General features: G+C 39.5%; 1 protein-coding gene across 2 annotated transcripts in view; it reads right to left on the bottom strand.

Annotated features, from left to right (window-relative positions):
• The window catches only part of LOC143027058 (carboxypeptidase D-like), a 55,332-nt gene extending 33,896 nt beyond the window's left edge, over positions 1-21,436 (bottom strand). Inside the window, exons 1-10 of one of the 2 annotated variants that reach the window (XM_076187953.1) lie at positions 20,911-21,436; positions 17,946-18,175; positions 16,272-16,441; positions 15,940-16,101; positions 9,767-9,917; positions 5,704-5,798; positions 5,042-5,147; positions 4,314-4,465; positions 3,912-4,103; positions 982-1,067 (exon numbers count right to left, since the gene is read on the bottom strand). In XM_076187953.1, coding sequence (XP_076044068.1) covers positions 982-1,067; positions 3,912-4,103; positions 4,314-4,465; positions 5,042-5,147; positions 5,704-5,798; positions 9,767-9,917; positions 15,940-16,101; positions 16,272-16,441; positions 17,946-18,175; positions 20,911-21,381 — 1,815 coding nt within the window. In that variant the 5' untranslated portion in view covers positions 21,382-21,436. The remainder of the gene's footprint in view (positions 1-981; positions 1,068-3,911; positions 4,104-4,313; positions 4,466-5,041; positions 5,148-5,703; positions 5,799-9,766; positions 9,918-15,939; positions 16,102-16,271; positions 16,442-17,945; positions 18,176-20,910) is intronic. The other variant, XM_076187952.1, reaches the window with a different exon arrangement.
• Positions 21,437-22,449: the final 1,013 nt, after the last annotated feature.

The raw sequence follows: 22,449 nt of genomic DNA, 5'->3' as shown, positions 1-22,449 counted from the left end.
CTTGCTGCATTGCTTCTGACACAGGGCAATGGGTGAGATGCAGGGATGACCTGTCAACTCGGAGGAGCCAAGAAAAGAGGGAGGAAGGGATGGTGAATGGGAGTGGAGTAAGGTGGGGATGAAATGGATGGGAGTGGATTTATGCCTTTGACATTGGCTATCTCCCTTGTAGGGGGGACAAAGCCCTTAGTATATGTATGTATTATGTGAGCATACAGGTATTATGAGGAGGTGAGGAGGAGAGCGGGAGTGAAGAGGGAGTTGGGAGATAGGGTTGATGAAAGAGTATTGGAGTGGTTTGGACACATGGAAAGAATGAGTGAAGAAAGTTTAGTAAAAGAGGTGTAGAAGGCAGATGTGGAAGGAGTGAATATGAGGGGGCAACCAAGGATGAGATGGAGGGATGGGGTAAAAGGGGCATTGGGAAAAAGGGTGTGTCTGTTGACGAAGGAAGAGAGAAGACAGAAGATCGGGGTGAGTAGAGAATGGTTGTGTATGGATGATGCTGTGATGCATGGAAGGGAGTGGGGGGGGAGGGAGTATATGTAAATAATATTTTGATGCAACCTGAAGGGATTTCTCCCTGTCTTCTCTTTTTCTGCATGAGGGGACAGAGAGGGGGGGTCATTGATTAAATGAAGCAGCCTTGCTGCATTGCATCTGACACAGGGCAGTGGGCAAGATGCAAGGATGACCTGTCAACTAGGAGGAACCAAGAAAAGAGGAAGGGAGAGATGGTCAATGGGAGTGGAGTATGTGGGGATGAAATGGGTGGGAGTGGATTTATGCCTTTGACATTAGCTATCTTTTGTAAGGGGGACAATTATGGGAAGTGTTAATTGATTATGCTGCACTGCTAAAGCAGTTACCAAGTACTGGTTATTAAAAAAATAAATGATGGTGTTATGATAATTTGATGAATCATATACATTCCTGAAGCATCATCATGTAGTGCACTAACAATATAGCAACTTAACTTACCTTAGTTTGAAAGAACTGATCAGGAAAGTTACGGTTAAGGTCAACACCATGGGAATTGCTACGTCCAAAATATCCCATACGATCACCTGAAAAGTATACAAAGGAGAATTCAAGTCTTAAGATTACTGCTTATAATTTTCATGAATAAGCTTTAAAGACCATAAACTGTAGCTTTTTTTATCTTCAAAGGGAGGTAGCCTGCCACATTAAGCACCTACCCTCCACCTATTCTACACCTATCCAACACATATGTTTCCCTTTTCAAAATCTTTTAGCTGCTTATGGATGAGGCCATCCCTGGCCCCTGCCCACTGCCTGAATATGTTGCAATGTAACAAAACACAGCACATCCACAAATGGTCCCAACTACCAAAGCAGGTTTATCCTCACTAATCAATTAATCTATTGTCCCTGGTCTCTCCTGTGGAAGGAAACCAGCAACAAGCTACAGGTGGGCCCATAAGTCATTTAGGGAAGAGATATTGTGTTACAGTCTGGAGATTGTTAGTGTGAGGCATTGTAGTATGAAGTGTTCTGTATCATCTGTTTGGTGGTTGCATCTAGGGCAGTTTGAATCTGTGGTCAGGCCTATTCTGTGTTGGTACCATTACAAAGATGGACAGTGACCCAAACACAAGCATGCTAATGTGGTTCTTGTCTGGTGTGGAAGGATTTTGTCTGCGAGACTTGTATCTGGGTTGTTGTTGGAGTATCAAGTTTGGTGGTCTGTCTTGAAGGGCCTGTTTACTTATTTGGATGCATTTACCTAGTTGTATCTTACAGGAAGGGGAGCTATGCTCATGGTGTCCCACCTTTGTATCTTGCAGTGTCTAGTTTGCTCTTAAAATCCGTGTATGGTTTTTGCACACACTATTATTTTGTCCAGTTTGTTCCAGATGTCCACCACTCTGGAATTTTTTTTTTTTAGATCTCTTCTATAACTATCCTTTTTAAAAAAAAATTTCATGTCCTCTTGTGTTTCTCTTGTCCCAATTTAGTAAGTCCTCTCTATCAAGGACTTCCATGCCTTTCATAATTCTGTAGATGGTCAGTAAGTCGCCTCTCTTATTTGGTCCAAAGTCAGTAATTTCAATTTAGCCAGTCTCTCCTCATATGACAGGTTTGAAAGTGCTGAGGCAATTTTCATGGTTGCTCTCTGGATTATTTCAATTTTCTTTATATTCTTTTTGGTACTGGGTGACCATAATGTCGCAGCATACTCCAATCCAGGCCTTATTAGTGTGACTAATATTTTTTTAACAACTTCTTTATCTAAATAGGTAAAGCCACTTTTATTGATCTTAGGAAGTTATAGGATTCTCCAACAATTTTGTTTATTAGCTTATCAGGGGACAAGTCATTTCAGATAATTACTCCCAGGTCTTTTTCAGATCTTACTTTCTTTATTTCCTTTGTTCCAATTGTATATTGTCCTGATATTCTTTTTTTACTTTTTCCAAAATCCATTATGCTACATTTCTTAATGTTGAAGTCCACTTCCTATTTCTGACTCCATTTCCAAACCTTGTTTAGGTCTCTCTGTAGTGATTCACAATCAATTTTAGTTTTCAGCTTTCCTCAACAATTTAGCATCGTCTGCAAAGCTCATGTAACATTCCACATCTTCATCCATGTTGTATTATACGGGAAGGGGAGCTTTGCTCGTAGTTACCCATCTTTTTATCTCTCAGCATCTAGTTTGTTATTAAATTCTTGTATGGTTTTTGCACACACTACTGCTTTGTCCAATTTGTTCCAGACATCCACCACTCTGTGTGGAAAACTATTTTTTTTTTTTTTCAAATATCTTCTATTACTATCCTTTTTGAGCTTCTTTTTATGCCTTCTTGTTTTTCTTTTATTCCACTTTAATAAGTATTCTCTGTCAAGGATTTCCATGCCTTTCATGATTCTGTAAATGGCCAATAGATCTCCACTTTCTCTTCTTTGTTCCAGGGTTGGTAGTTCCAGTTTAGACAATCTCTGTATGTCAATTTTAAGTGTTGGTGCCATCTTTGTCGTTGCTCTTTGGATTCTTTCTAATTTCTTTATATTCTTTTTTGTGCTGGGTGTCCATGGTGTCAGAGAGTACTCCAACCTTGGTCTTATCAGTGTGACTAATATATTTTTTACCATTACTTCATCCAAGTAATTAAAAGCCACCTTCATTGATCTTAGTAAACTGTAGGTTTCTCTGACTATTTTGTTTATATGCTTGTCTGGTGACATGTCTTTGTTAATAATTACTCTTAGGTCCTTTTCAGAGCTCACTTTTTTTACTTCCTTTGTACCAATTTTATATTGTCCTGATATTCTTTATTTTTTTTACTTTTCCAAACTCTATTATACTACATTTCTTGATGTTGAAGTTCACTTCCCACTTTTGGATGTGGATGTGTTTTTGTGAGGGTGTTTTGTGTAGTTTGGGTATATTTTTGTTTTTGTTGCATTCTGATGGTGGTGCTTCCAATACTTAGTGTGTAGTGTTGTCTAAGTTCTAGCATAGAACTGGGTTCCTGTCATTTTCATGTGATGTTCCTTTGGAAGAATTTTGGTTTCTGTATGTAGGTGTCCTATAGGAGTAGTTTTGGTGCATCCTGTTATTTCTCTCAGTGCTCCATTCTGCAGTGTTTGTTAAGCGTTTCCCATCACTTCATTTACATGGTAACCTCCTTGTCCCCTCACACATCAATAGAGAAGACAAGGAAAAATCCCTTCAGGCCTAATGAATTTATCATCCATTCACAACCGTTTTCCACTATCACTTATCTCCTACCCTCTCCTTTCCCTTCTCAACAGACATTCCTCTTTTTATCCAAGGCCCCCTTCACCCCCATCCATCCCATTCTTGGTCTTCCCTTCAAGTTCACTCTATCCACTTCATCATCCAACACTCTTTTTGAGAGAGACAGATAGAAAAGAAAACTAACCTTCTTTTGCTATTTCAAAGCCATCAGGGTTCATGGTGGGCATTATGTGGATCCTCGTGTTGTTGATCAAATGCGTTACGCGCTCATTAGTTCCATAGCTTTCTAACATGTACTGAATCAGCAGGAGTAGAGAGACTCTTCCAACTACTTCATTCCCATGCATGTTGGCAATATACTTGAATTCAGGTTCACCTAAACCAAAAATGTAGTTAAGTTACAAAATCAAATGCAAAAAATCTTGAATAACAAAATTAATGAAAAAGATACATATAACAAGAAAATTCTGAACACTTAAGTATACTCAGCAAATCAGTACCCTTTTCAACTTGTTGCCATTCTGTTTGACATTAAATAAATAATCAAAACAAAACAAAAATCCTGGACAAAAGCAACGAATCCAACCTGGTTCGTGTTTGCCTGGGTTATCAGAAATCTCTAGTACAAGTAGATCTCTGCCTTCCACACTCTTCCCTATGCTGTAGAGGTTGGTTAGATTTTTGTATAGCCCAGCAAATTTCTCAAGGTATTTTTTCAATTCTGGGTACCTGTGATACCTATATAAAAGAAAAAATATGGATTTAAGTGTACTGGACACCATTACCATACAAGGTATTGTATTTAATTATCATCATCATAAAAAATAAGTCTTTCTATCCTGCACTGAAGAAGCGAGTCACAGATGTATTAAAGGAGAAATCTATGGGGGGAAAGGAAGCATAGTAAAGATTAAAGTGATGATCATTCTCTTTTGAGAGGAGATTTCTCTCCAATCATAAAAGAATGCTGCATGTACTTGGGTCTAGGGGTATCATTCAATCTGTTGTCCTGGTTTGTCTTGCAAAAGACCCAAAGTCAGATTAATCAGTCAACCTTTGTGGCAGCATCAGAAGCATTCTCATCTCAAATCTGCTTAGTTATGGGTTCAAATCCTGCACTTCTCCCCAATTCCCAGCAGTGACCATTATCTGCCCCAACAGTCTCCGAAGCACATAGAGAAAAGGTAATGGCTTCAGCCTCCTGGTGAAAGCTCCTCACCTCATATCTGATATCCTCAGTGTTGTGAATGTAGGGCAGTGTACTATGACCCTATCAAGCAAAAACAAATTAAATAACAAGAGCTTTTTTCTCACCTGAACTCAGGCATAGTTGTAAATCCAGCATATTCAGGCCCATCTGGTATTTTCACAGGTACTGTGGTTGTTGTAGTGGGCTTTGATGTGGTTGACTCATTGGAGACTGAAATATTGCACCACCATAAATATATATATATATATATATATAATATATATATATATATATATATATATATATATATATATATATATACACACAACTGATTGTGTCTTTCATCAAATGGATGAACAAAAAATTACAAATATGATTTCAAACAATTTAACTGAGACACAATAATTCAACACAGATGTGTTGGTTTAGAATTCTTTAGTTATACTGAAATTACAATTTATTCATCATCATTAAACTTGGTTAAACAATGTGTTCTGTCAATATAAAAACCAATTTCCACATTACAAAAATGGCATCTTCTTTTTGTAATGATGGTGTCATCCATGAACAAAATGAAAGGTATACTCTGCAATCAAATCTATCTTAAAGTTGGAAGCATACAAAGATGTCATTCTACTTTTAACAAGGAATCGGACCTTTATTCATTAAACTAAGTCTTTGTAAGTGCAAGGGCTATCACCAATACATAGCTTCTCAAATTTTTGTGAGCAAACAGCTTTTCTTTCTAAAGAAAAAAAAATCAGTATCATGCAAAAGATATACTTACCCTTCAGTTCATCAACAACCTCTTCTTTCAACTCAAAATCAAGACGTGAAACAGTCCCATTGGCCACTTGAACAGTTTTCTCCACAGGCTCGTAACTAAAATATCCCACCAAACAATAAAAAATTAGTTACATATTCTGCAATGTGCTCCATCCATTTCCAGTATAACTTCTGTTCACAGCATTTTAGAATATATGCATCATATTTCTATTCTTCTTCTAGGTACATATGATAACCTTTCCTGAACACAAAATTTTCAATCTTTACATACATACATATACCAAAGGCTTTTTCCCCCTTACAAGGTAGGTAGCCAAAAAACAAAGGCATTAAATCCACTCCAACCCATTCCCAAACCTTAGGGTTCTTGTTGGAAAATTCCTCCCAGATCCTCTTAAGCCTTTGGTTTTTAAAGGAATGTTAAGAAACTTTATTCAAAGAACACACCAACATTATCACTAGAAATATATTAGAACACAAACCAAAGTATCAAATATCAATATGCACACACAAAACACGTGACATTTCCCCCAGTGTACAGATAAGGAGTCACATGGTGATACAATCCCAGGATAAAAATATTGAGACAAGCCTTTCCAAAGAGAACACAGAAAAAGGGAAAACATTGCTTCAACCCTTACAAGAACATAATTGACACAGAAAAGCAAAGGTATGTTGGGCAAACATCAAAAGAACCAAAGCATTAACCATATAGTACATGAGGCTTAGTCTGGAGTTTGTAGCAATGTATGGAACTCACACTTAAAAGGAAATAGTCAAGTTTGAAAAATACAAGATATCTTAAGTTTCAGGATGACTGATGTGGGGAAAGGATGGAGAAACTCCAAACAGCAATGCTAAAAGAGAGAAGTGTGGGCAGAGATATGACAAACATGTTTAAGTGCAATATGTGGAAACAGTTCACAGAAGAAAAGGGCTATTCATAAGTAAAGATACTGGTGGGAAGACGAAGACAAGGGATTAAAATCCAAAGGACACAGAACTTCATCTTCCAGTGCCTTCTGCATGGGAGTTTTTCAATTTCTTGATACCTTTTCACACGATTTTGGAGAACAGCAGTGGCGTGGCATCCATATCTAGTTTGATTTTTTAATTTTGAGTTATTTTTCCTATTCTCTGGAGTTGTGTTTTAGAATTTTTTTTCTTGAAGAAGTGTCTGTTAATGATATTAGAATGCTGCTTTAGAGACTATTGTTTCCTGGGTAGGGGGTGGGTTAATTTTTTAATGAGGGGACAGAGACGGGGTTGCTGATTAAGTGAAGCGGCCTTGCTGTGGATGTACTGTCTTGCTGCATTACTTCTGACCCAGGGCAGTGGGCAAGATACAGGGATGACCCATTATCCATGAGGAGCTAAGATCAGAGGGAGGAAAGGGTGGTGGAGGTGGAATGGGTGGGAGTAGGTACTCGTAGGTGCCTTTGACTTGGCTACCATCCTTATGGGGGAGAAAAAGTTCTTGGTGTATAAAGATATATAGAATGATTTTTATAGTTCTCCATATTCATTTGTTATTTGTTTTCCTATTAATTATATTTCTGTGTATTTCCCAGTTTTCTTTGTTCTTATTAATCAGATTTGTAGTGTGTACTGTAGTGTGTAGTGTGTACATGGGGCAGTTCTTTTTTTTTTGTTCCCCGAATTGAAGAAAACGATATAGCTGAAGCTGGAATTATACATAGATTTAAATTTAGGAATAATAATTGGAGAATAAGGTGATATAGCCCAAAAGGGACTTGTACATCAGTTCTAATCTAGGTATGGTAATTGGAGAGCATAAAATAGGACCCGATTAGTGTTGTTCTTTTTGTGTTACAATTTGGTATATACAATTAGGTAAAACATCCACATGATCAAGTTTAAACTTTTGAATCATAATCTATGGGCTGAGCTTAGAATAAATAGGACTCCATTTAATATCTATGAATCATTTACTACCAATTAACATAAAATCACAAAAAAAATAAAATAAAAAGCACAACACACATTTATCAGCATTTCTTTAATGAATAGATTTATTTCCTGGCAATATTAAAGAGAAAAAACAGAAGGTGAAAAAAAATATTTAACATCAATGTTGAACAGGAAAAAAAGCAGCAAATAATAATACATGAAATATGACAGACCCAGCATTTCTTGCAGCTGTTGTGGCAGAGTGGTGATGTTGCTGTCGCACTGTTTCTGTTTACCATTTTAGAATCTCGACACTGGTCATTCCCAAAAATCTCACGATTTCCCAGTCCTTTTGGGATGATTATGACCAAACATGGCTCGAATATGAAAACCAAGTGAGTCTGGATATGAAAATAATATCTGTTGCCCTAAATTTCACTAATGGAAAACCCACAGCCTCACAGTGGTTGATAATGGTCCTTGGAACCTCCCACATGACTCTCCAGAAAGAAACTTGGACTATTGTCTGTGTTATATTGGTGCAGGTCTATTTCTATTTTATTGGCTGAAAGTAGTATGAGGAGGGAAGCAGAGACTTGGAATTTAAGGGAGGCAGAAAGGTGAAATTTAAACATGTTTAAGAAGCATGGTGGATTGAGTGAGAAATGAGGTACAAAGGAGAGTGGGGGTGGAAAGGGAAATGACAGGTATGGGAGATGAATAAATACTGGGATGGTTTGGGAACATGGAAAGAATAAAATGAAGAAAGACTAACAAGAAGAGTGTGGAAGACAGGTGGATGGAGTGAACTTGAAGAGTAGACCAAGAATGAGATGGATGGATGGGGTGAAGGGAGTAAAAGGTGAATGCCTGTTGAACAGGGAAGGGAGAAGGCAAGAGATTGATATGAGTAGAATTTGGTTGTGAATGAAATATAAATTGACATGGCCAGATGGGATTTCTCCTCTCCTTCTCTATTTTGTCATGTGGTGACAAGAAGGGAGGGTTGCCATGTAAACAAAGCAGCTGCCTCTGCTATGGATGTGCTGTCTTGCTGCATTACTTCTAAACTAAGCAGTGGGCAGGGATGACCCTTCATCCAAAAGGAGCTAAAATGAAAGGAAAAGAGGTGGTGGTTGGGAGTGGGCTGGGTGGAAGTGTGTGTATGCCTTGGCTGGCTACCTCCTTTATAAGGGAGAAGCCTATAGGTATACAAATACATAGACAGTTCTAGCTTGATCTATACCATCTAGACCAGCGTTTTTCAACCAGGGTTCCGTGGAACCCTAAGGTTCCGCAAAAGGTTATTGTAATAATGTAATATAGACATCATCCTATCTAACCTATTATTAAAATGAAAATAAAATGAGAAAGATATGGTATATGTGTTTTTTGTTTTGTTTTTTTGCACAGGGGTTCCTGGAGATATGCAATTTATTTTAAAGGTTACGGAAGGGTAAAGGATTGAGAAACGCTGATCTAGACTCTTCCAAGAGCTTATACATCTGTACAGAAAACTATTTTACATCCTTCAAACATATGGTCTTTTTTAATTTGTCCCCATAACCTCAAGATGCTCTCCTGTCCTAAATTAAAGATCCTAGCTTTGCATTACAGGACTGATTTTATTGTCCAAGGACAAATGACAGGTCCCTCTCAATTGTGGTCCTGCAAGATAAATCACGGAGAATCACCTCTCTTCTGCCCATTTGCAAAACCCATCAACCTCCTCACCTCCATCATGAGGTAGCCTTGAGGGGCAGGCACTTAAGCCTCCAGACCAGGTCCTGGAACTCTATTAACTTTAACTATATTTCCTACATCTTTTCGCACAACACACAACATCTTCCCTGCTCCTACTTTCAGCTGGTGACAGAAACAGTCCCACAGTTATCCATTACAAAACAGACAACAGTCCTAGAAATCCATGGGTGGACCCAAAGACTTGCCAGCCACTGTAGGGCCTTAAATTCCCATGAACTCAAGGCAACAATTACCAATATCATTTGTCAAAATAAAGACTTCCGTGCACTGTAAACCAACATCATATTCTAAGAATGTTTTACAAATATATATCCTAAATGCCAAACTTTACACATTATGACAGAACTGACAATTCATCATTTATCCTAAAATAGAAAAAAATCATTTACCTGCTGGCCATTGCCTTGACCGTATAATTCCCAGGAAGTACGAGGCGCCAATATTCTCCACGTCCTGAGACAGTCACGATATTGTTGATACCAACTACTACAACTTGTGCTCCTTTAATGGGTGCTCCTGTGCTGGCATCCGTTACCACACCTGTGGATAATACAGTAGTAAAGTAATACACCATATATCTATCTATATATCAATGGCTCTTTCCCCCTTACAAGGGAGGTAGCCAAGTCAAAAGGCAAGTATTCAATCCCACCCAACACCCTTTCCTCCCTCTCATCTTAGCTCCTCATGGATGACAGGTAATCCCTGTATACTGTCCACTGCCCTGGGTCAAAAGCAATGCAGCAAGACACAGTACATCTACAGCATGGCTGCTTCACTTAATCAACAACCCCTCCCCCTCTCTGTCCCCTCATGCAGAAAAGAGAGAAAATGGGGAGAAATCCTTTTGGGCTGTGTCAAAATATCATTCATACATAACCATTCCCCATCCCCCCTTCCTTGCATAACATTATCATCTATACACACCATTCTCCACTCACTCTTCTCTTCTGCCTTCTCCCTTCCTTCCTCAACAGACATTCCCCTCTTGCTCAACACCCCATTCAACCCATCCATCCATCTCATCCTTCGTCATCCCCTCAAGTTCATTCCATCCACCACTGCCTTCCACACCTCTTTTACTAATCTTTCTTCACTTATTCTTTCCATGTGTCCAAACCATTCCAATATTCTTTCATCAGCCCTATCTGCCATCTCCTTTTCCACCCCAGCTCTCTTCCTCACCTCCCTGTTTCTCACTCTATCCAACTTTGTAACCCCTACCATATTTCTCAAGACATTTCATCTCAAACACCATATATACATACATACATCAAAGGCTTTTTTTCCCTTATAAGGGAGGTAGCCAAAATACAAAGGCATAAAAACCACTCCCACCCATTCCATCCCTATCACACTCCATTCCCCTCCACCCTCTTCCATCCCTCTTATCTTGGCACCTCCTGGATGATGGGTCATCCCTGCATCTTGTCCTCTGCCCTGGGTCAGAATCAGTGTTGCAAGACACAGCACATCCACAGCAAGGCCGCTTCATTAAATTGGCGACACCCCATCTCCATCCCCTCATGCAGAAAAGAAGACAGGGAGAAATCCCTTCCGGCTGTGTCAAATTTTTCTAACACATACTCCCTCAACATCCCCCATCCATTCCACCTCATGCATCCCAACATCATCCATATACAACTATTCTTCATTCACCGCTGTCTTCTGTCCTCTCCCATCCTTCCTCAACAGACATTTCCCTATTCCCCAAAGCTCCTTTTACCCCATCCATCCATCTCATCCTAGGACGCCCCCTCATATTCACTCATTCCACATCTGCCTTCCACACCTCTTTTACTAGTCTTTCTTCACTCATTCTTTCCATGTGTCCAAACCATCCCATTACTCTTTCATCCACCCTATCTCCCAACTCCCTTTCCACCCCTGTTCTCCTCCTCACCTCCTCATTTCTCACTCTATCCTGCCTAGTAACTCCTATTATACTTCTCAGACACCTCATCTCAAACACATTCAAACTCCTTCTCTCGTCCTCTCTTATGTTCCATGTTTCTGCCCAATACAGTGCTGTCAGCACAATCACTCCTTCATACAACATACAATCTCTTCTTAGCATCCATTCCCAAATGTCTATTTCTCATTACACTTTTTAATCCACCAAGGCATTTACTCCCTTTCCTGCCACATTCACACCCAAGTATCTAAAACTATCCACTGCCTCCGGTCTCTCTCCCTTACTCACTTCCAGTCTGCTGCCACTTTCACCCCTTGTACATCTCATCACCTTACATTTACCCATATTTATCTTCAACTTCCTTCTTTCACACACTTTCCCAAACTCTGTCACTAACTTCCTCAATCCCTCCTCTGATCCTGCTACAAGCACAGTGTCGTCCACAAAACAACAGTTGGCTTATCTCTCACTTTTCTCCATTTACTATAACCATTTCCAATCCCTGACCCACCATCCTTGCATTTACCTCTCGCACCACCCCATCCATGTATAAATTGAACAGCCAGGGTGATATAACTTATCCCTGATGAAGTCCCACCTTTGTCTTAAGCCACTCCCTCTCTCTAATTCTAATCCTGACACACACTACTACTTTCATAAAAACTCTTGACAACTCCTAAAAGCTTTCTTCCTATCCTATATATCTGCAATACCTCCCACAGTGCCTTCCCGTCTACCCTGTCATAAGCCTTTTCCAGATCCATAAAAGCCCAAAAAACATCCTTACCTTTTCCTATAACTTTCTCACATATCTGTCTTACCACAAAAATCTGATCTATGCAACCTCTACCTGTCCTAAACCCACGATGTTCCTCACCAATTACTCCCTCTCCTATTCCTCTCAATCAAGGCTCTCCCATAAGCCTTCCCAACTACACTTAACAAGCTAATCCCTCTGAAACTACTACACTCACTCGTCCCCCATTTCCCTTGTAAAGTGGAACTATGTAGGCACTCTTCCTCTCTTAAACAAACATTAAATAATCTCACCAGCCAGTCCACCATCACTGTACCTCCTTTTTTTTTAGACATTCTGCATGACATCCATCCAGACCAGGTGCCTTACCTGCTCTCATCATCTTAACAACTGCCTTCACTTCAACCTTCCTTATTTCTCCTCCATTTTCCTCACTCATCACGGTCATTTTCTTAGCGAGTCATTACTCCAACTCTCGTGAGCGGGGAGTTGGGTGTGTGTGTGCATGTAAGATCATAGCATTACCCATAGATCAGTCATATATGAGCTCCGAGCTCTCTTCCAGGAGGGTAATAGATGTCGATTACAAGTCCAACACATGATTCAAGACCATGGTGCATTACAAAAATGAATAAATAAATAAAATAAAATGAAGATAAACAACCACACCAGCATTAGGTCACCATCCCAACATTCTGCACTAGGACAATACTAACATCAAATAGGCCTGGCTGCAGAAACAAACTGCTCCAAAACAATCAAACAAAAGACACTGCACATCTCATTTTACACTGCCCCACCCGAGCCACATCCAGACAACACAATGTTTCTTCCTTGAGTGCCTAATGGGCCAACCTGGTGGTTGTTGACACTTACCTGGGTGAACCTCCTGCAAGAGAGATCTGGGGCAACAGACCGATTGATTGATCTTTTACACAAGACCTGTGGCCCCTAGGTAGCTAGTCTCAGACTTCAGTTTGGCTCATAAGTTACTCAGTGATCACATATTTTTGTGAGGAACAATGGTATTAGATGTCCTGTATTTTACCCAGGAAAGGAGTAATGCTCATGGGGTCATGTCTCTTACTTTCCAATTCATCACACCTAACTTCAAATTCATGCATGGTTCCAGCTTGGGCTATCTATTTTCCAATTATCATATTTGGATTTGAATCCATGTACTGTTTCAACTTGGGCTATGTCACCTTCAGCTATTCCAAGTATTTATGCATCTTCGAAGTGGTGGATGTATCTTGGGAATTTGTCATTAATTTGTGGAATGGCCAAAAAGAAGAAATAGCCCAATTGTTCGCAAAATATCTACATTCTTTATATTCATTTTTCAATCTTCAGTTTATCTATTTTTCATAACTATTTTCCTAAGCTATTCCAAAAGTTGACATGTTATGAGGAGTGAACGAGTTCATGGGCTCTAGCAAAGAACTCTGTGATATGTACATGTTTAGATTACCTTACATACCTTCCTGATGAAGAGTGTGAGAACTGGGTTCTGAATAAGGCAGCTTAATTTTGCAAGTAGCAGCTAAATAACACTACTACTTCTTCCCAACACATGAATCACTAGATTCTGCTCACTTTTTGGCTATGGGCTTACAGAGGTCATCCTACCCTGCTCTCCAACATTCTACATTATTAAAGGTTTTTGTAAGAATTTAAGTGAGAGTTGAAGATATGGTCAAGTATGAAGAAAGAAAGCCAAAGAAGGAACTTTAAATATTCAAGGAATGGTTTATGTCTGAAGAAGCACTACAAGGGCCCATAAGGGTTTTAGGAGGCAGTCACATAAAGGTCTTCAAGGGAAATGTTTATGAGAAAGAAAACAAGACATGAAATATCTGACTACCATGACAGTCAATACCAATGAATACAAAAGATTTCTAATCACCATGGCCTGTCTTGGTGTTAAGTAACTTTAATATCATATAGTCAAAGGCTATAATTCATAGTTCCAAAATATTATTCCTCAGAGTGCATGAATCAATTTGATTGCATCTTTCAGTCTATATATCAAAGGACTTCTTCCCTCTTATAAGGATAAAACCAGTCAGGACATGTGCCCACCCCCAGCATTTTGTTTCCCTTTTATCTTAGCTCCTTGTCTATGAAGGGCCATCCCTACCTGCCTCTTACTGACCAGGTCAGCAGCAATGCAGCAAGACACAGCACATCTACATCCTCTTTTATTATGAAAGTAAGTTTCCTTTACGATTCACCTCCAGAGAAAATGAGTTCTGATATCACTATCTATTAGGTTTATGTTAGGATGTCATTACCCAAAGCTTTCTTCCCCCCCTTACAAAATAGGTAGCCAAGTCAAAAGGCATATACCCACTCCCACTCCTTCCACTCCCATCTACCACCCTTTCCTCCCTCTCCTCTTAGCTCCTCAAGGATGATGGGTCATTCCTGTATCCCACCCACTGCCCTATGTCAGAAGCAATGCAATGATACAGCACATCCACAGCAAGGCAGTTTCACTTAACTGGCAACTCCCTATCTCCATTCATCATGCAGAATAAGAGGACAGGGGGAAATCTCTTCGGGCAGCATCAAAATATCATTCACACATAACCAACTCCCTACAACCTCCATCCACTGCCCCCTCCCTTCCTTGCATCTATACAACCATTCTCCTCTCACCCCTATCTCCTGCCTTCTCCATTCCCTGCTCAACAGACATTCCCCTCTTGTTCAATGTCCCTTTCACTATATCCATCCATCTCATCCTCAGTTGTCCCCTCAATTTCACTCCATCCTACTCTGCCTTACACACCTATTTTACTATTTTTCTTCACTCATTCTTTCCATGTGTCCAAACCATCCCATAGTTAATCCTATATGTACAAATTAAAAATCTAAAGCCAAAGGAAACAAAGAGAGGAGGGTGGGGGCAGTGGTAATGATGATTGTGCAAAGTTTCTTCCCAGAGAGATCTGTGGGAGGGCCTAAAGACCGTTGCCAGCCATTGTGGGGCTGCAGTTTTTCCACTAAGTGAAACTCAAGATAATTCAATTTTTTCTTACAACACATCACCATCACTTCATCTTGAGTTTTACTGATTAGAAGCTATGGTCTTTGGGCCCTCCCATTATGTTATCTAGCTGATGGGTCTGTTTCCTTTTCACTGCTTGGTGGGAGGAGAAGAGGCGTAACCACCAACCGTCAGATTTCCTTTCATGAAAAAGTGGAAGAGCACACAAACTGATAGAGATCAGTTGCCAACCCTTGGGAGCTGAATTTCTAGTTGAGGGTGATTCACCACGGTCTTGAATCATATGCTGGATTCATTATTGATAGCTATTACCCTCCTAAATGAGAACTCAAAGCTTACATGTCCCAATATATGGGTAATGCTGTAACCTCATGCACACATGCATAAGAAGTAATATAGCCCAAGCTCAAACAATACATGAATTCAAATCTAAATATGATAACTGGAAATCAAGGCTATAGATTAAGTTGGAACCATACATGAATTTGTGGCTAAGTATCATAAATAATTAGAGAATAAGAGATGGGACTCAACAAGTGTTGCTCCTTTTCCTGTATACTACAATTAGGTACATATAATTAAGTAAACATCCATACACTCACACACCTTGCTTGTTAGATTTTTTCTGGCTCATTTTGAATTAGATTAATCAATTGTGGGTATAGGCATGAAAAATTCTACCATCATTGTGCATTTAAGTAGGAGCCTTTGCTGAAGTGGTTAGGGCTACAATAAGGTGCTTTACAAATTTTGTTCTGGTTGGAGCTGGGTGATTTATTGCAACCAAGGGTAACACCCCATTCTACAGGGATTAAGCATGAAATATACCATTACTCTGTCATCATCTGAACTAATCTTGGGACTCGATGTTCCTCACCTTTAACTCCTTGATGCACCTGCTCCATGAAGGCTAGAAGGGATTCCCGATTGTTCTCCCACTCCTGAGGAAGTTCGCTGGCCATAGGGTACTTACAGCATGAAAGTTCAAAAGTTACTTCCATGCAAGAACCCCAAATATAGTTAAAGTCTTGCATACCACCTGTAGAGAGACAATAACAATTAAATACTCATTATATAAAAACTAAGTCAAATCTGTATTGTACATCAAAGTTAAGAAGCTATGAGGATATAGCAAAACATAAAATGGGCAACAGAAATTGTCAAAATATCTTATCACATTAGAAAAACAATAAATCACTGAATAATTACCTTTGACATCATACCAGAAAGCACCATTGGTGACACCCAATGGAAAATTGTCCCCAGTGCACAGGTGTCCATTTGACATGGTACCATGGTTAGAAGCATATACATGTGCTAGGTGCTTGAACATCTCATCATCTGGTGTTTTGCTATACTTACAGCATTGTTTATGTTCCCTGAAACATTGAACTTTTTAAAATAAATGTTATTTTTCAAATGCAATTATCTGAACATCATAGATGACCAGTTTCATAGAGATTATGTATTCAGTAAAAGTTAAGAATTCTAAAATCTGGTGACACACAATATCCATGATGAAGATTAAGCAGGGAAGGCTTACTAAACAACCATTATTGCCATATTTACAATTTTTTTATGTTTGACACACCACAAAAATAACAAATCATGTGAAATGTATCTAACTTATTGCAAATAGGTACATCTAAACCTATGCTGTCACCACATTCACTGCATCCAGTTGCCAACAGTTGTAACATTAACCCCATCCCTAGCACAGAGAGAGAGAGAGAGAGAGAGAGAGAGAGAGAGAGAGAGAGAGAGGCAGAGAGAGAGGCAGAGAGAGAGAGAGAGAGAGAGAGAGAGAGAGAGAGAGAGAGAGAGAGAGAGAGAGAGAGAGAGAGAGAGAGAGAGAGAGAGAGAGAGAGAGAGAGAGAGAGAGAGAGAGAGAGAGAGAGAGAGAGAGAGAGAGAGAGAGAGAGAGAGAGAGAGAGAGAGAGAGAGAGAGAGAGAGAGAGAGAGAGAGAGAGAGAGAGAGAGAGAGAGAGAGAGAGAGGGGAGAGAGAGAGAGAGAGAGAGAGAGAGAGGGGGAGAGAGAGAGAGAGGGAGAGAGAGAGAGAGAGAGAGAGAGAGAGAGAGAGAGAGAGAGAGAGAGAGAGAGAGAGAGAGAGAGAGAGAGGAGAGAGAGAGAGAGAGAGAGAGAGAGAGAGAGAGAGAGAGAGAGAGAGAGAGAGGAGAGAGAGAGAGAGAGAGATAGAGAGAGAGAGAGAGAGAGAGAGAGAGAGAGAGAAGGGAGAGAGAGAGAAGGGAGAGGGGAGAGGAGAGGGAGGAGAGAGAGGGGAGAGGAGGGAGGAGAGAGAGGAGAGAGAGGGGAGAGGAGAGAGAGGAGAGAGAGGGGAGAGATGAGAGGAGAGAGAGGGGAGAGATGAGAGGAGAGATGAGAGGAGAGAGGGGAGAGGAGAGAGAGGAGAGGAGAGAGAGGAGAGGACAGAGAGGAGAGGAGAGAGAGGAGAGAGAGGAGAGGAGAGAGAGGAGAGAGAGGAGAGGAGAGGAGAGAGAGGATAGAGAGGAGAGGAGAGGGGAGAGAGAGACGAGAGAGAGGGGAGGAGAGAGAGGAGAGGAGAGAGGAGAGGGGAGGGGAGAGGAGAGAGAGGAGAGGAGAGAGAGGGAGGAGAGGAGAGAGAGAAGAGGAGAGAGAGGAGAGGAGAGAGAGGAGAGGAAAGAGAAGAGGAAAGAGAAGAGGAAAGAGAAGAGGAAAGAGAAGAGGAAAGAGAAGAGGAAAGAGAAGAGGAAAGAGAAGAGGAAAGAGAAGAGGAAAGAGAAGAGGAAAGAGAAGAGGAAAGAGAGGAGAGGAGAGGAGAGAGTGTGTGAGCTATAACAAAAGTAATCTTAACCCTTTATTAGGAACTATAAACATGTCATCAAAGAAATGAATCAAATTACCTTGTGTCATCATATGGGTAACTTGCTACAACAGATCCACCGTGGAGGTTTCCCGATAAGACAAAGGGGTTGCTAACAATCCACGTCATAATATTAAATACTTCTGGTTCTCGATTCTTTGTCAGATCATGACGTTCTAAAACATCCCACTGGGATGGAAAGTTTCGGTTCAAGTCAACATTTTTAGCATTTTCTCGACCTGAGTTATAATAGCCATCACAGGTACCCTCCTGTCAAAGTAAAAAAAGTGTAAGAATACTGTTCAGAATTAATGAAATCACAAGAGCAATACAAATGTAAAAAAATCTATGAAATACAATAATGCAAGGAATATATATTCACATATGGTACTGGAACCAGTACTGTACTGGAACAAATATTACACGTATGCATGTTCATTTTGAATTCTACACCAAACCCTCATTGATCTGGCTAAACTGGGGTAAAAGCAATGATTACATGACAATGTGTAGAGGATGAAACTTGAAAAAGGTATTACAGTATTGAGGAATGTAAAGGAGAGCCTGAACCATTCTACAGCACTGTCAATGACAAACTGTAACCCAAAGGAAACTCTGGGTCCAAAGTCAGTGGTTGAGATGATTTTCAGAATGTTAGTTTTCTTGTTGATCTTCATTTTTGGTCCTTGACAAGTGAGCTGAATGTCATACTGGTATCAAATGTTAGACCCAGAATTTCTGGGTTCCTTTCTAAAGGAGGGGTTTGGGGCACTTGTTTGATCCATGGTTGCCTAGAGTGAGCAAAGATACTTTTGATTTCAGCTGTGGTGCTTTCATTCTGCTTTCTCTGAGCTGATGTTCCAATTTGTACAAATAGACTTGGGTGCTCTTTGCTGCTACTTTGTATTTACTGTGACGAATTATTATTAAGTCATCTGTATATGACAGAACATTGGTGTTTAGTTCTTGTTCTAGAGTTGGCAGGTCACTTATGAAGAGGATGAACAGTAATAATAAAGTATTGCACTTTAAGGGACTCCATTGTATAGTCTTTTTGTACCCAAGATATGGTTGTTTTAGGTTACTTTGCATTGTCTTCCTACTATACAGTTGGTTGACCACGTCTTGTCATTGTCATGGATATCTATCTCAATAATCTTTTTGGACAGTATGTGTCTGAGGGCCTTGTTTTATAATGATAACCATAACTGTTCTTTTTGGTGGGGCTTTTTTACTGAATCCTTCTGGTACTTTTGGTGTATTTGTTGTATGATGTCTGTGAGCAGTGCTGGTAGAATGGTCCTCTTTGAAACTGTTGACTGGAGGATGGTATTTGTTTTGATTTTTGTTACAACCAATTTTTCCATCAGCTTGGTCAGTGTATATAGTAGTGATATTAGTGTGTATAATTCTGGGTCCTCTGGCAGTTTGTTTGGTTTCAAGTTTGATATTATGGCAGTCCTTTTCCAGATGTTTGGGATGTTGTTTAACCAGTGTTTGAAGATATCAGTTATGACTCGGCTCAAAATAAGCACCTAGGTTGAAGATTAAAAGGTGCAGGCTCAAGGGAGATTATACAGTCCATAATTTCACAGAAATTTGATCACAGCAATATTGAGAATATCTCCTAGAAGAGAGAGAAAAAAATGGAGCAAAGTAATCTAAATGACACACTAAACCACCACACACAAAATCATATACAAGAAAAATATACTGTTCTTAGTCTGGATACAAAGGCTTGACCTGCATACAGTAGCTATATAACATAACAAAATGAAAATTATTTCATTGACTATAATGCCAGTAAATGATCTCTTTACATTGTGACTTATGGGCCAAACCAGTGGCTGTGACCAGTTTCCTGGTGGGGAGGACGGCTTCTCATACTACAAAAGAGAAACAGGACAACTGACAGGTGAAATATACTTGCAAAAGACTCAAGTTGTACAAAGACAAGCTTCAATGTCTGCTAAGTTAGTTTACTAATTGGTTTGTACATTTACTAGGTCTAGGAAATTTCAAACTACCTTAGATGCAACCACCACACAGAGGGGACAGATAACCTCATACTACAATGTCCAACACTAACAATCCCTTGATAACAACACATCTTCCCCAAGGGATGGTCCTGTCTGAAGGATGTTGCCAGTAACCTCAAGGTCACAGGTCTTCTGCAAGAGAAACCATGGTCAACATATTGATTGATTGATTGCATTTATTGGTACACAGATCAGCAGTCCCAATCCATGCAAAACCTGGCAAAATGAATTACCAACGAACCCTTCAATATTCAAAGGTAATCTAAAGAAAAATTGTTGGTCATTTATTTTGCCATGTGCATTAGGCAAGGTGTAGGTTTTTTTTTTCCCAGATGGACCATAGCTAGGACCCATCCTACAGAGCTGTTCTGTACTGTATCCTTGGTGGGGGTGGGGTCATAGTGGACAATTGCCCTCCCCCCTCTAGAATTTTTTCATTTTTTTTTCTACTTCCCCATTTTCTGGTAACTACCCAATACTATTTCATTATTGGTACCACAATTTCGGCCTATCAGCCTCCTCTATTATTCATATTATTCAATCAATGAACTCCCCCAGGCCTCTCTACCGTTGTACTTATAAATTAGGTTACCTAAAAGAGATAATAAGATTATTCCCTTCTATTCCAGACTGCACTTGCCCATTCAATCTGGATGACTAATTTTATTCATATTTTGGCTTTAGTAAGAAAAGGGTAATTTTGTTTCAATTAAAACAAAATTGATGACAATCTGTATAAAATAAGATAATCAATGATAATGTGATCTGAATATAAAGGCTTGTCCACGTCACGTATACACGTTAAAGCTTTCCTATATCCGTCCATGTGTAGCTATTTGAGTACCAGCTGCCAAAAAAAAAATCATCTTCGTGGCATTTTCTTTGAAGAATCAACTGAATTTTCCTCTAAAAACAACTAGATTTTCCTGTCGAAGTAGAGGACCCAATTTATTCAACCTTTCTCACCTTGGCTGTCTCGAACCCATCTGGGTTCATGGATGGCATTAGATGTATTTCTGTATTGTCAAGAAGTTTGTTGACTCTTTCAAGTTTCCCATAATTTTCCAGGAGATATTGCGCAAGATACACCATCAACTCTCGACCCACAGTCTCGTCACCATGCATGTTCGCGACGTATTTCACCATGGGCTCGGTTAAGTTTCGGTTATTCACATCTTTACTGATCTTATAAACAAAAAGTTCTCTGTTTTGATTAGATTTCCCTATACTATAGAGTTGGAATAGATCTGGGTACGTTGCAGCCAACTCATTTCCGAGGGAAAATATGTCACTGTAATGATGATATTTGGGCACATTTCCACCATTCGTAGTATTGTAAGGCACATCAGTTGCCAAGGCATTTTGAAATAGTATGTAAATCGAAAAAATAAACGTTCCTTTTAAATAGACACTACACATAACCCCCATTACACCCATTCTCCACAAGTGCTGACGTATTGTCAACTGAGTGTAACAAGTTGTCGAGATGGGTTTTAACTTTTCATTGGTTGAAACTTTGTTAACAATGTATCTCTTAGATAGCGCTAGACTGACAAATAGAAAGCGCTAAGTACATTTTAAAAACTGCTGAAAAAGCTATAGTTTTTATTCATAAAGATATAACTTTCATTCATTGATTCACCACGGTCTTAGATCACGTGGTGGATTCGTGATCGACAACTATTACTCACTCGGAAGAGTGCTTAGAGTTTCTATATAGGCCAGTCTTACACACACACACACACGATTTAAGGTTAGGTATAATAAATTAGATGAGCGTTGTTCCTTTCGTGTATACTGCAATTAGGTAAATACGTTACTTTTCTGTATATTACAACTGAGTAAACATAAATACGCACACATAGCTTCTTGCTTAAAGAAATAAGTGCCGACTTGCAGTGCTGTGATGCTTTTTAGCCCAGGTCGAAGACCGATCTCAAGACTGTTAAGTTTGCATGTTAAGTCGGTACTACTACAACAAGAATAGGTATATGGGATAAAAGGACATCACGAAAACGCATGGGAAGGGTGCATTTTATCATCATCATTATTATTATTATTATTATTATTATTATTATTATTATTATTATTATTATTATTATTATTATTATTATTATTATTATTATTATTATTATTATTATTATTATTATTATTATTGTTATTTTCATGAAGCGGCCTTGCTGTGGATGTGCTGTGTCTTGTTGCATTGCTTCTGACTCAGGGCATTGGGCGAGCTGCAGGGATGGCCCGTCATCCAAGAGGAACCAAGAAAAGAGGGAGAGAGGGATGGTGAATGGGAGTGGAGTATGTAGAGATGAAATGGGTGGGAGTGGATTATGCATTTTATTTTGGCTACCTCCCTTGTAAGAAGAAAAGCCCTTGGTGCAAGTATATGAATTATTGTCATAATTTGGGCGGACACAGAGGGATCAGGTGATTTCGGCCCAGCGAGAATAACCTTTTAAGCCTGAAGGCTTGGTGCACTGTATAATTTCCATTTAGCTA

This window comes from Oratosquilla oratoria, chromosome 7 (assembly GCF_046742065.1).
Source record: "Oratosquilla oratoria isolate Oo_2021 chromosome 7, ASM4674206v1, whole genome shotgun sequence".
In the NCBI taxonomy this organism is placed as follows: domain Eukaryota; kingdom Metazoa; phylum Arthropoda; class Malacostraca; order Stomatopoda; family Squillidae; genus Oratosquilla; species Oratosquilla oratoria.
The sequence above is the reverse complement of the archived record's forward strand: the minus strand, read 5'-3'. Positions and strand labels throughout refer to the sequence as shown.